Source organism: Furipterus horrens, unplaced genomic scaffold, assembly GCF_987537825.1.
Source record: "Furipterus horrens unplaced genomic scaffold, mFurHor1.1.pri manual_scaffold_11, whole genome shotgun sequence".
NCBI classification, from domain to species: domain Eukaryota; kingdom Metazoa; phylum Chordata; class Mammalia; order Chiroptera; family Furipteridae; genus Furipterus; species Furipterus horrens.
Genome location: NW_028327181.1, coordinates 2,478,919 through 2,492,751, shown reverse-complemented (window position 1 = coordinate 2,492,751; position 13,833 = coordinate 2,478,919). Strand labels below are relative to the sequence as shown.

Here is a 13,833-nt window from a genome sequence, read left to right as displayed (position 1 = left end):
CGCGGCGCCGGCTCTGGGTCCAACTGCCTCGCGCGTCCCTCGGCGGCGCCGGAAGTGGGGCTGCGCCACATCCGGGATGCCCGCCGGGTTGTTGTGGCTCTGCCCTAAGCGACCTCATCGCCATGGCCTCTGACGGTGAGGGCCGCGCCTGCGGGACCCGGGCCGCCCACGTGGAGTGCATGCTTTGGGCTGGGTGGCCCCTGGTCGGTCCTTAGCGGCGTAGCGGATGGACTCATTCAGCCAGGGCTTCGGGGTCACTGCCTCCCCGCGTGCCGGGCGCTGGGGACTGCGGCGGAGAACGGGACAGGCCCCCGGGGAGGTCCCAGCCTCGGGCGTGAGGCGGGCAGTAATTGACGGGGCCCCGGAGCTGCGCAAGCCGTATAACGGGACGAGGGGCTGGGTTGTGATTAAGCGTCGCTGGCGGAGGAGCCGCGTCGGGTGGGCGTGCAGGGCACCGCAGCGCTGTGGGGACGGAGCCGAATGTCGCGGCGCGTGCCCCGCGGCGGGCCGAGCCTCTGCTCTGCAGTGAGCAGAGACGCGGGCGCCTGGGCGTGGAGGCAGGCGGGGCGGACAAAAGCCCCGTTTCTGCAGGGAGCCCAGGGGGCCCCGGGCATCACCGTCCTGACCGTCCGGAGGGTCTGCAGAACAGGGCGAGGGCTCGGCAGTCGGCAGGAGGGCGTGCGATTTACAGCAAGTTGTTTTCATCTGCCAAAAAGGGGTACGATGGTGCATCTCCTCTGAAACAGTGTTGACTGTGAAATGTGCTTTTATGTGACAGACAACTAATGAGAAATGCTGCTTATCTTAACGCTACATACGGTCTGATTTCAGCAACTGCTAAATGTTAAAAAAAAAAAAACAAAAAACGGAGGAGGAGGTACATCCTGTGATTGATGAGGAGCAGCCATCACGTGCCCCTTGCTGAGTCGTTGTCTGAGTGGAACGGGGTTGCAGACCTCTGCGCGCAGGGCCTGGTGCAGAGGAGGCTGCCTTTCCCGCGCTCCGGGGACGGGGAGCCGATACCCGTTGGGAGGCCCGGGAAGGGCTTTTGGAAGGGAAAGGCAGCGCTGGTGTGGGGCCCCGAGGAGCAACTGGGATTTGGATGCTTACGCAGAAATCAGAGGTGGGGTGGGGGTTATCCTGAGACGGGAGACCGAACTGCAGGAGGGGAGGCATGGGGGGCCGGAAAGACATTATTGCGTTTCATTACTAAATGAGCATCCTGGGTTTTCACAGCAGCACGCGCTTACAGGTTCGATCGTCACCATAGGTGGAGTGTAGGCTCCTCGGGGGCTTGGACCCTGTGCCCACCAGCACCCAACGCCAGTACTCGGTGTCGGTGCGTGTTGAGTGAACTGATGCGTGCAGTTGGCCGCTCTGCGCTTGCAGGGTCGCCTGGTTTCTTTCCCAGGAAAATACCCTTTACATAGGAATTGGTTTCCACCTTTTAAAAACTGGCTCCCAATCACAGTGGCCTTGTTGCTAGGTGGTTTGGTGTACTCGGGGCCAAACTGATGCCTCATTCCTCCCTTTAAGCCCAATCCCCCTCCTGCCACCCCAAATTTTACTCCTGGTGGTTCTTACTGCTGGTCAGTCAGCGCCTTCTATCTTTGACCAGGCATTTAAAATGCGAGTATCTTTGGGGGCACATGATAGCTACGTATTACGCACCCTCTGTGGCGAGCTGTGTGCACGGAGCAGAGGAGAAGCAGTGACAGACAGACAACCGTGCCCTCACGGTGCCTCCGTGGGAGGCGTGAAAGGTGCCGTGGCGGGGAAGGCGGGCAGGAGCTGGCTGAGCGCCCGCAGAGCTTGGCCTTCAGTGAGTCTCGTGCCTGTCAGAGCAGAAACGTGGAAAGGGGTGTAGAAGGTTAGCTCTGCTGCGCCGTCACGAGGCTCATGTTTTTTCTTTTTGTTACTGTTTTCAGAAGATGAATTGAATCTTCTGGTTATCATAGTTGATACCAACCCGATTTGGTGGGGAAAGCAAGCGCTGAAGGAGTCTCAGGTAAGATCGCTTGAGGAGGCCTCTGGGTTATCCGGCTTAGTCGCGTGTATGTTGATACTGCATTTCCAAAAATATAGCTTGAGCAAGGTATTGTTTAAATGTCATAAAATTCATCTGTTTTAATGTACAATCCAATGATTTTTAGTTAAATCACAATGAAGTCATGTAACCAGCACCGCAGTTCTGTTTAAGAGCATTTCTGTCCCCTAGAAGGTTCCCTCGTGTCTGTACAGTCACAGCTCCCGGCCCCCCGGCCCAGGCAACCGCTGGCCCGCGTGCTGTCTCTTTACCACCTTTCTTGGACGTTTCCCATATGGATTCCTTGGGATATGTGGTCTTTCAGTTTTGCTTGCCATCATTGTTTTGCCATGTAGAAATCTTAATAGGTTTGTTTTACTTTTTAAAAATAAAGTGACCCAGTCAGGGCACATGACTAGGTTGCACGTCAGGTCCCCAGTTGGGGGCACGAGTGAGAGGCAACCACACAGTGATGTTTCTCTCCCTCTCTTTCTCCTTTCCCTCTCTCTAAAAATAAATAAACAAACAAATAAATTATAAAAAAAATAAAGTGAAATTTATCAGCAATTTATTTTCTGCCTGAAGTATTTTTTTAAGAGAAACATGCATTATTCCAGGATTATAAAAATATGCAGCTATGTGTTTCATAATATTAGTGTTTGTGAGGCTGTAACTTCCATGAAAGAAGGGATATAACATAACAGGTGCTCAGCATACTGAATGAGTGAGTGAATGAATGAATGAATCGAAAACTCACGAGTCCCCAGTCTGATCAACACATCAGTATACACTCCATGTGGAGCAGTAGTTAGCTAGTAAATTCATCACAGAAGATGTGATGTGTGCCATTCCCTAAATGTAGCACAGAAGATACTTGTGGAAGAGTATACTGATACAGAAATGATCTCACATAAGGAAAATTAGCAAACTAGCTTTCAGGTGTTTTGACTTACTGTCTTGAAGGAGGGAGCTCCTGTCCAATTTTTAGCAGTGAATAATTGTCTAATATCTAAGTGAAATCTTCGTTATTTCAAGAGCCGATGTCGGTATTTGCATAGCTAATTTACCTTTCTCGTGTCTTCTTTTTCAACAGTTTACGTTATCAAAATGCATGGATGCAGTCATGGTGCTGGGAAATTCTCACTTATTCATGAATCGTTCCAGCAGACTCGCTGTGATAGCGAGTCACATTCAGGAGAGGTGGGACCGTTCTCCGTGCCGCCTCGCTTTGTGGCATTTGCGGCTTTGGTGCCAGGTAGCATGCACTGAGTGCTGCCTGCCCCCTGCGTGCTGCAGACGGTTTCTCTGCGCCGGCGCACAGCCCCGACGGTGTCAGGGGTCAGGGCGCGTGCACCATGGTAGGGACCGGTGTCACAAACCTCTTGGCCGGTGCGTAGCGGAGGTGCCTTGTGGGCCTGGTTACCTAGCCAGCTTCCACTGTAGTCTCCGGGCGCAAGGGGGAGGGGGAGATCCGCTCCCGCCGCTGCCTCTGCTGTGCCCCCGGGGGCGGGAGTCTGCTTTCCCTGGAGCCAGGCCGGGCTTCTGCATGCCTCTCCTGGCGTGCATGTTTCGCTGCTCTCTCTGTGTGACTCCGGGGTTTATAAATGAGGATTTTTCTTATAAATTGGCTCCTTCGCCCAAGTGAACTACCGCTCCATCTGGTGCGCGGGAAGAAGCCGTGACCTTTCCTAATGCTGGTGCGCACTGGCTGTGTCTGAGCCCTGCAAGGTGGCGGCCAGATCTGTAGCTGGTGTGCGGCTGTGGCCACGCGCACAGGCAAGGTTTTCGGGAATAACCTGGGCCGAATCTACTTGTCACATTGTACGTGGCCTGTGGGATCAGCCCTTTTTGTCTTAATTAAATGTCCATCGCAGCGGAAGTGGCCCTTGGTCAGCCCTGTGCTTCACATGAGGCTGCAGGTAGTCGTCAGATGGTCTCGGTTCTCAGTGCTCCCCCCTTTGGTGTGGAGAGAACCCACAGGCCTGTAACTGCTCCCACTCCCGCCATCGCCCTGTGTTTTTCCAGAAACAAGAAAGAGGACACTGATTGGAATAAGATCCATAAAAAGCCGTGACACGCTGTTTTCACTTTTTAGAAAAACCAGATGTGTTTCACATGATTACTATAAAAGGCGTGAGTCACTAGAAGAATCTCGTAGGGACCCTTGGACCGGGTTTTTACTACTGGTGGATAAATAGACCTCAAATAATAAACTAATAGCAAGTTAGAAGCTGGTATGACTCTTCCAGCTGTCATTGAGAAAGAGTGAGAACCTCCCCCACCACCAAAGCATTTTGAGAGATAAGAACAGAGTGACCCCTTGGTTTCCTCTCATCCTCCAGAAAACAGGTGTGGCTCAGTGGACTGAGCGCCAGCCTACAAACCGAAGGGTTGCCGGTTCGATTCCAGCTCAGGGCACAGGCCTGGGTTGCAGGCCAGGTCCCCAGTTGGGGCCGTGCGAGAGGCAACCACACATTGATGTCTCTCTCCCTCTGTTTCTCTCTCCCTTTCCCGCTCTCTAAAAATAAATAAAATATTTAAAAAATACTGTTAAAAAATGAAATTTATCACAGAATCTTGTAATCCAGAATTAACTTGGTTTTTGTTTGTTTTTTCTGCTGAATTTCTTCTGGACGTTAGTGAGGACACCGGGTCCTGGTGTAACCAGGTTTTCTTTCTGCTGTTGCAGTCGATTCCTGTATCCCGGGAGGCACGGCAGACTTGGAGGCTTCTTTGGGGAGGCTCCTCTGGAATTTAATCCCTCAGGGAGCAAAGACGGGAAGTACGAGCTGCTAACAGCAGCAAACGAAGTTATTGTGGAAGAGATTAAAGACCTAATGATGAAGAGTGAGAGCTTTTACTTCATTATTGTTGTTTTGCAAATTGAGTTGAATGTGGGGGTCCTGGAGGTTTGGGGTTCTTGATACTGCCTGCTTCGTTCGCCTCGCATCTCTTTTCAAGTCCTTCTCACCGAAGCCTGTGCCTCACTGGCCTGACACTGCGGCCCAGCCTCCGCTTCCTGAAACGCACTTGGAGCTGGTTTTCCCTGTCTGTTGGGCCTCCTTTCTTTTTCTGACTTTTCCCTTATCCTGCCCCTTAAAATATATATATTTCTTATCCCGCACGTTATTTTTTTCCCTTCGCTGTATGTCCTCCTCCACTCTTTGTCGTTTGTCTACAACCCCTTCCCAGTCTTGTCTCCAATCCAGTCTTCCTTTCAAGTGCACATGGCACCCCCAAGGGTCCCACAGTGTCCCCAGATTCGTGTCTTTTCTTTTCTCCTCAGCTACGCCCATTCTGTTCCCTGTTTCCATCACCCGCATCCACCCACATTTCCAAATTCGAACCAGTTATGAGACCCTATTAGTTTAGCCCCCCAAGTAGCTTCAAAGCCTGGCCCCTTCTTATTACCTGTCGTGTAGCTTAGCCTTGGCACGGCTGACATTCTCGGCTGGGTCATTCCTTGTGGGGGAGCCTATCTTGTGCCTTGCCCGCTAGCTGCCATAACGTCCCCCAGTTGTGACAGCCAAATATGTCCACAGATGTTGCCAAGGGACCCCTGCAGGGCACCGTTGCTGAAGTTGAGGGCCACTGCTGGAGCTCTCGTAACTGCTCCCGGATCAGTACCTGGCTCTCCACTCCAGCCTTTCCGCTCGGTCTCCAGAGTTCTCCTCCTGAAGGCCAGAGCTGCTCTGCCCTGGCCGACAGGCCTTCTTTGGGTCCCTGTTGCCTGTAGGCAGTCACCTGGTAGTGAGAGGCGACTCTGTAGGGACCACAGGTCGTGTGTGGGTTGGGAGGGCTGGGGAGGAGCAGGGAGTGACTGGGAATGGGCGTGAGGAGATGTTCTACAATTACACAGTACTTAAAACCATTGCCTTGTGTACTTAAAAGGGTGAGGCTTATGATCTGTAAGTTATAGGCCAGTAACGCTATTAAAAAATCACCTGGAGGGCTTGTTAAAAGGAAGTGCTGGTCCCGCTCTGCAGGTTTTGATTTATTGGGTCTAGGGGGTCCCAAGAGTTGTATTTCCATTCGGGTCCCAAAATTACACTCAGAACCTCTGGCCTCCGGGACAGAGTCCTGGCTTCTCAGGGCGGTGCTCACGGCCTTGCCTGGTCGGACCCCCTGAGCGGGGGCATCGGTGCTCCTGCAGGTCCTGCGCCACTGACTGTCAGCCCGGCTCCCCAGCCCCTGAGCTACACGGCTAAGAGTTTTGATGTTTCTTGAGAGTGATGTTTTTACAGCCAAGGCTCCAAGCAGATTGCAGACTTCGTCCCTGCTTGCCACAGCTGAGAAGTTCTCCGGCCTCTGCCTGGCCAGCTGGTTTCCCAGGGCAGCGGGCAGGGGAAGATAGGGCGGGAGGCCGGAGCCTGGCCCAGGCCGCAGTGCTGGCTGCCTGCAGTTGCACGGGACCTTTTGAATGACGCAGGTCACGGATAAACCTGAACTTTTCCAGATAACCCCAGGATGCTTTTTGTGATTTATGTTCTAATGTGGTGAAATACACATAACGTGACACGTACCGTGTCCGCCATCATGCGTGGACGGCGCAGCGACAGCACGTGCAGGCACAGTCACACTGCGTGCGAACATGCATCGCCCCCGCCACCTCCGGGGCGTCCGCCTCCTCGCACTGCGGCTCTGCCCCGAGCGGCCCCTCCCACTCCTCAGCCCTGGCCACCAGGGCCTTTTAAATTGAGAAAATGTAAAAGCTGCTTATTTAAGCATTACTGAGGACCAGGTGCTGTTTTTAAACCCAGTTTGAAAGTGTTGTGTTATTTCATTCTTGAAGAACGCTTTGGTTTGAAAATGAGTTTAGTTCAAGAAAATGCCAAAAACTGCCTTTTTAATTTTTCTATTATTACTTCTAGGTGACATAAAGGGTCAGTACACAGAGACTCTGCTGGCAGGGTCCCTCGCCAAAGCTCTCTGCTGTATCCTTAGAAGTGTCTTCTGGAACGAGCGCGTCTTAGCCGGCGGCGGTTCCCAGGACCGGTGCCCGTGCGGATGGAAGGCACGCGTGTTCCAACGCGGGGGTGCTGGCGTGTTTGCGAGGCGGGCTGTAAAATCTCAGAACGGGAAGGACTGGGAAATGCTGTGCTCTCCTGCCTATCCTGCTGCTCACGGTTCTTCAGGACACATCCTTGTATCTTATCTAGACCGGCCAAGAGTTGGTTCTTTTTCCAGCCGTGAGAGCAGTGTTTGTTCCTACAAGCCTTTCATTGCCCTGAGGGTGCTTGACCACCTGAGTGTGGTTTTCAAGTTCAATGTCTCATTTGACTGACAGCGCGATTTACTTGTGGTCTCAGTATTTAGGTCTTGTGTGTGGTGGACAGTCACGGAGCAGTCAGGTGGTGGTGATTTCGTTTTCTGGGACAGAGGTGTTTTGGTCAGGTTATAAGGTTCACTTGATTGAAGTTGGTCATTGGAAATCCCCAGTCCCTCTTGTTCTGTGTGTTTATCATGGTAAATGGAACATTTTTTATCAGCTATGTGCTTGCTGGGTTTATTTAACTAAAATTTGAGGTTATTTTTCTGTTTGCTATGAACGTTCATGAAGTTAAATAATACTTTAAAATTCCTTAATGCTAAGAAAATAAGACATTCATAGGATGAACAAGGAGATTAAAGGTAGGAACCTTCACTTTTCTATGAAACTGATTATTTTACTACTGTAACTTGGTGGACTATTTAAAATTGGTTAGACAGCCTTATAATATGTTTCATAAGATTCAGTTAAATTGTAATCTGCTTTTATCTCTTTATAGATAATCAGGAAATGAAGTCAAGGATATTGGTAAGTTAAAAAAAAAAATCAATGCTATGTTTATATGTCAATTGTAGCCAATTAGAAAACCTTGTGGGAGCCCTGGCCGGGTGGCTCAGTAGGTTGGAGCATTGTCCCCTACACCAAAAGGTTGCAGGTTCAATTCCTGGTCAGGGCACTTGTCTGGTTGTGGGTTCGATTCCTGGTCAGGGCGCATACAGGAGACAACCAGTCCATGTTTCTCTCACATTGATGTCTGTCTCTCTTTCTGCCACCCTTCCTTCCCTCTCTTTTCTCTGTCCCTCCCCTCCCCTGTCCCTTCCGCTCTCTCTCAAATCAATAATCATATCCTCAGGGGTTGAGGATTAAAAAAAAAAAAGTGAAAAAGAGCTCTCATAAATTTTTGCAAGTCAAAGTTAGTCTAAAGGAACAACCATTGTGAGCAGCCTGCCAGAGAAGAGACGTGCGTGGGCAGTTAACATTTGACCACACGGTCGCTCACGTGCGCGCCTTGCTCAGCACCGACGGAGGACCGGGCTGCTCCCAGGGCTGCCGGGACCGCTGGGGCCGGTCGTTGCCCCGCATTGTGGACGGGATAGAACGGAACAGCCTCTCGGGAGGGCCGCCTGGCAGCCTGCGTACCGGGTGGAATGTGCGGGCTCACTGATTAGTTCCGTCAGGAGCTAGCCCTGGGGTCGTGCGAAGGGGACACAGTGTGTTCCTCAGAGCGTTGTCCAACGCTGAGCACTGCAGACTGCCCGACCGTCCCCGAGAAGTACTGGGCAAAGAGCGGAGATGCGCGGGTCCGTACGAAGGACGAGGTACGGCCACGAGGATGCCCTGTCGGTGTGAGTGCGCGCGCCCTCGGGGGCTCTCCGGAAACCGTTGACAACGACCGTCCCTTGAGTGGTAGGAGTCGGGGACACTCTCCCAGTTGTCCTGACCCTTCGAGGTGTCGTTTAAAGACGAGAACCAGGCAGGCCCTTTAGCAAAGCGACACCGGCTGTGGGTCGCGGTAGGCCGAGCCGACGCGTGGGCGGGCGGGGTGCTCAGACGCGGCTGTGGGTTGCAGGTGGTGAAGGCGGCTGAGGACAGCGCGCTGCAGTACATGAACTTCATGAACGTCATCTTCGCGGCCCAGAAACAGGTGAGCCCGCGGCCTCCTTCCTCAGGGACGCTGGGTTCCCGGGGAAGGGACTGATTTCATTATTTGGAATGAGCTACTTAGGAGGAATTCTGACTAAGTAGCCTTTTTGATGGGTCAGGAATCTGGAATCCATATTTCATGCAGTTATTTCCTGTTTTGAGTCCCAGGTGCCTTGAGAATCTGATGGGCCCCCAGAAAAACGTGCACTAAAACAGTTTTTAACGTATAGTTCCAGTGCGTTCCTGCGACCCCATTCAGTCCATCCTTGGACCCTAGGCTCAGAATCCCTGGTTCTACAGTTTGCTGTCTACCTTGGTGCATTAGCACTAATAACAGAAAACTTAACACTTCAGTTTTAAGCTAAAATGCTATAGCCACGTATAATGTTCTCCACGTTGGAGTGCCCGCATGATGTAGTGGCAGGACCGTGGGCCTTGGGGACGGGCACATGGGGGTTCGCGGCAGGGCCTCCCCTGGCCTCTGTGACCACAGCCTGGCCAAGGCCTAGGCACTTCAGCTGCAAAACGTTCGAGTGTCCACCCTGTGGAGTTATGGTATTAAATAGGCCATTTTAAGAGTCGCATCTGGGAAATAGTAGGTTATTGGTATGAGGTAGTCATTGTTAACATTCCCATAACTTTTGGAATATTTGTTTCAGAATTTGTCTTTTTTTTTTTTTGGTTTCAGAATATTTTGATCGACGCCTGTGTGTTAGACTCGGATTCAGGACTCCTCCAGCAGGTGTGTTCCGGTGAATGCTTGGTGTCGGGGCAATGAAAGCGTGGGGGGTGGCACTGCTGTCGTTAAAGGCCTTTCACCCCTCTTCACGTGTGTCTGCGGGTTGGCCCGTGTTAGATCAGGGAACTGACACCTCTCTGGTGCCTCCAGACTTCATTTATATTTTACATAGTGATTTGATTGACTTTGTAAAAGTGATTCACACATTAAAGGGAATTCAAGCAACACAGAAAGGTATTTTTAAAAGGGGTTTTAAAAAATCTCTTTAGATCCAATCACCCAAAATTGTCGTTGTTAATAATGTTAGGTGAACAGAATGACAGCTGTCTCTGTATATAGATACAGACGGAAGACTCAGCCCCTCAGCAGAGCATTGTGGGAAAATAGGCTCGCGCTCCAGGTCTGCGCGGGCCCCCACGGCAGCCGCAGGGCTGCGGAGCTCCTGGGGTCGGTGTGTCTGAACTGAGCTGCGCTGTCAGTGTGATGCCCCCGGGCTGCAGAGACTCCGTGTGAGAGCGGAGTGTGAAGCGTCTCATCGCTGACTTTTTATGTTGATTACATGTTAGACTGATAGTACTTTGGATATAGTGAGTTAAATATAATATGTTATTAAGATATCTTTTTCCATTTTATGTGGCTAGAAAATTTAGTTATTTGTGTTGCTTGTATAGTATTTCTGTTGGACGACACGGCTGGATGTTGCTTTGAAGTCAAGAGTAGGAAACTGAGTTTTCCTTTAAGCAGAAAGGAAAACAACATGAAGATGAAAGAAAGTACCGAACTTCTGACAGATGTTTTTTGTCCATAAGAAATACGATTTCCTAAAAGATCATTTTAAAGCACGAAACTGCGGAAAACTGTGCACGGCCTGGCATGCGGAGGGGCAGGAGGCGCAGTCGGGAGCACAACAGCCCCAGAGGTCCTGCAGTTCCCTGGCTCTCAGGCCCGCTGGTCGGTCCCGGCGCTCACCAGGATGCGAAGGACAGCCACTGAAAAGGTCCGAACCTCCTCAGAACGTGGGACGCAGCACTGCCGCGTGACCCGGCAACCCCGTATAGCCAAGAGAAGTTAAAACGTGCCCACTTGAAAAATGACACATGAGTATTCATCGCTGCACTGTTCACAACAGCCACGAAGTGGAAACAGCCCAAATGTCCACCCGCAGGCGAAGGATAAACAACACGTGGCCATCCACACAGCAGAGTGTGACCGACCACACACAGGAACGGAGCGCTGCCGCCTGCTACAGCAGGGATGGACCGTGGGGACAGGCTGCCGCGTGAGAGACGCCGGGCACAGAAGGACGGCTGTTACTAGATTCCATCTGCGTGAACCGTCCACACAGGCACATCCATAGACAGAGAGCAGATCGGTGGTTGTCAGCGGCTGGGAGGGGGACGGAGAGTGGCTGCCGAGTGGGTGTGGGTTTCCTTCTGGGGCACCCAGGGAATGGTGCACTTTTCAAGGGCTGATTTTATGATGTGAATTGTGCCTCAGAGTTGTTATTTAAAAACTGTAATGAAAATGAAGACATGGTGGAATAAAAACAGACCAATGGCAGACGGACAGGAGAAAGGGCGCGTACCATCCTGCACTGTAGTCTCCAGAGTGCAAGGGTGTGGGGCCAGGGAAAATGCGACGTGTGAACATCTGGAAAGGAGCTGGACGTGCCTGGTCCTCGCACACGCGGGGAAGGCCGTCCCATCCCCTGCTGCGCCGTGGCCTCTTCCCCTCTCGGCGATCTGAAGAACTGCTGGTGGGGACCGCAGCCCTCTGGAAAGGCTCAGGAAGTGCCGGTGTGTGTCTTGCAGGCTTGTGACATCACAGGGGGAACGTACTTGAAGGTGCCTCAGATGCCCTCCCTGCTGCAGTATTTACTGGTAAGGAGGGGTGATCGTGACCGTGGGCCTGACACCTTGCAGCAGGGAGGCCCGTTTCCTGGGGAACAAGTGGCAGCAGGACAGCCGGTGCTGGCTGTCGGGCGAAGGGAGCAGAGGGCTGACCAGGGTCCTAGAAGTTGAGCAGGGTGGGCTTCAGGGAGTCTTAGAGCCCTGTTAGCAGCAGGCAGGATGCGGTAGGACCGTCTGCTGAACAGTGCCTGTGTGTGTGGGGTGCTCAGTCATTGCTGTGTGAGTAAAAATGCTTTTTCTCTTTTTTTACAGTGGGTTTTTCTTCCTGATCAGGACCAGAGAGCTCAGCTAACCCTTCCACCCCCAGTTCATGTTGACTACCGGGCTGCGTGCTTCTGCCACCGGAACCTCATTGAAATTGGCTACGTCTGTTCCGTGTGCTTGTCAAGTGAGTTCATGACCGAGTTCTTCTTTTCCGTGTCGGAAAAAAATCTTGACTGTATGGTTATAAACCTGTTTTGTTTTTTCCCCCCTAAATTTACAGTATTCTGCAACTTCAGCCCGATCTGCACTACCTGCGAGTAAGTGCCTTTGGGGCTGGGTGGCCGGCTCAGCGTCCGAGAGGCGGCAGAGTATTAAAGGGTGTCTTCCTTCCTGTGTCGTTCTAGGACCGCCTTTAAGATTTCTCTGCCTCCTGTCCTGAAGGCCAAGAAGAAGAAACTGAAAGTGTCTGCGTGATAAAGCGTTCTCCATCCTTTGGAGCTACTTACAGATGCCACATGGGGGAGTCTTTGCAGGGAGGCTATGAAAAAGTACAGATACGTCTAAGAATTTTTAGTGACGTTTCTTACAGGAGGTTTTAAAACACCATCCTCATTCTGTATTCCTAGGGGGCTGATTTGCTTGAGGGAATCCTCCTGTTCAGCATCTGTACCCTCAAATGTTTTCTGACTCATTTTGGTCCAGAAAGGGGACGAGAGCCCACATTTGTGCCTTTTTTTAATTGGGATGTTCATTTGTCAGATCAGTCTATCCTGACTGATTCTAGGCTTTAGAACTAATTACCCAGGTCTAGGTTCTTACTGTGAAATGTTGTGTGTGAAACTCCTAACACAGTTTTAGAAAAAGTGGAGTAATGGCGTTCATCAACATGTAACATTTTAGTTCAATCAACTATTAACTTTGACAGTAGTCATGTAAATAAAATCCTTATTTTCTAAATTGAGATTTAGCTTCAGATATTAGCAGTTTTTTATTCTTTTGTGTGATATCAGTACATGTTTGGACAAAGATATCCAAATAATCATGATAGTTTGTCCCCGAATCACTACAAAGACGGATTTTACTACAAAGACGGATTTTACTGAGTAAGGGGAGTGGGTGCAGGAGTCTGGGAGCAGCTTTTTCCTCAAAGGCAGTTGTGTGAGGAGCTCACTTATGAAAGCTGATGTCTAGGTTGTGAGGGCGTGGTTCTCGGGCGGTGCAGGGAGGATGGATTCTGTATATAAAGTTAAGTGTTTCCCGCAGATTGAATTAGTTCCTTTTTAACTGAAGAAACTGTTTTGTTTTAAAGGGAGGGAGAAAGAGGGAGAGAAACATCAACGTAATCACTCCTGCGCCCCCAACAGGGGACCTGGCCCGCAACCCAGGGCTGTGCCCTGCCTGGGAATCGAACTGGGGACCCTTTGGTTCGCAGGCCGGCAATCAGTCCACTGAGCCAACCCAGCCTGGGCAGACAAAATATTTATATTCTGCATCTGACAAGCAGTCTTTGCCAGTACAGGTAACTATAGTGAAATGATGTCTATTTAAAATGCATGACAACACAGTAAGGATGTAAAGGTCTAGAAAAGTAGGCCTTGGTGAAAAGGATTTGCAGTATAATACATTAAAAATACCCCATGCCCATTAGTGTTAGCCTTAATTATTTTCTTATGTTTTACCTAAATGAAAGCATTTTGACCCTAGGATTAAAAATAACTCAACATGCCAGTTTCCCTCACTGTAAATGGTTTCTCTCTTGTTCAGAACTGGTTAGTAAATGACAAATACGTTAGTCGCCCGACAGCCTTCCTTTCAGTGGGGTTCTCTTAGGCTTTATTCCCGGACAGCAAGAGATTTAAGCACTTGGCAGTGTTAATGCTAATCTTACAACTGCGGCAATTAACCGTTTCGCTAGAAGAGGAAGAAAAAAATGCTCAGAAGGTTAGATTTGCTGACCCATTAACATACAACTGAAAACAAGGCCGGAGGGCACCGTTTCCCCGCCGTCTGCACAGGGCCGGCCGCCCCTGACGGATGCGCC

At 50.9% G+C, this 13,833-nt stretch overlaps 1 protein-coding gene across 1 annotated transcript; it reads left to right on the top strand.

The window, feature by feature from the left end:
* The first annotated feature begins 45 nt into the window (after window positions 1-45).
* Window positions 46-12,753, top strand: GTF2H3 (general transcription factor IIH subunit 3). The gene is made up of 13 exons (XM_090291742.1): window positions 46-135; window positions 1,929-2,008; window positions 3,120-3,226; window positions 4,716-4,873; window positions 6,898-6,960; window positions 7,628-7,657; window positions 7,795-7,823; window positions 8,866-8,940; window positions 9,628-9,681; window positions 11,490-11,558; window positions 11,841-11,976; window positions 12,073-12,109; window positions 12,197-12,753. The coding sequence occupies exons 1-13, from the start codon at window positions 123-125 to the stop codon at window positions 12,264-12,266; spliced, it is 921 nt and encodes a 306-aa protein (XP_090147868.1). The 5' UTR covers window positions 46-122; the 3' UTR covers window positions 12,267-12,753.
* Window positions 12,754-13,833: the final 1,080 nt, after the last annotated feature.

What these genes read in the sequence shown, in the direction of transcription:
- GTF2H3 (XM_090291742.1), top strand. An exon ending in CTGTTCCGTGTGCTTGTCAA is followed by an intron (nt 11,977 to 12,072) that starts GTGAGTTCATGA and finishes CTAAATTTACAG; the next exon opens with TATTCTGCAACTTCAGCCCG. An exon ending in CCGATCTGCACTACCTGCGA is followed by an intron (nt 12,110 to 12,196) that starts GTAAGTGCCTTT and finishes GTGTCGTTCTAG; the next exon opens with GACCGCCTTTAAGATTTCTC.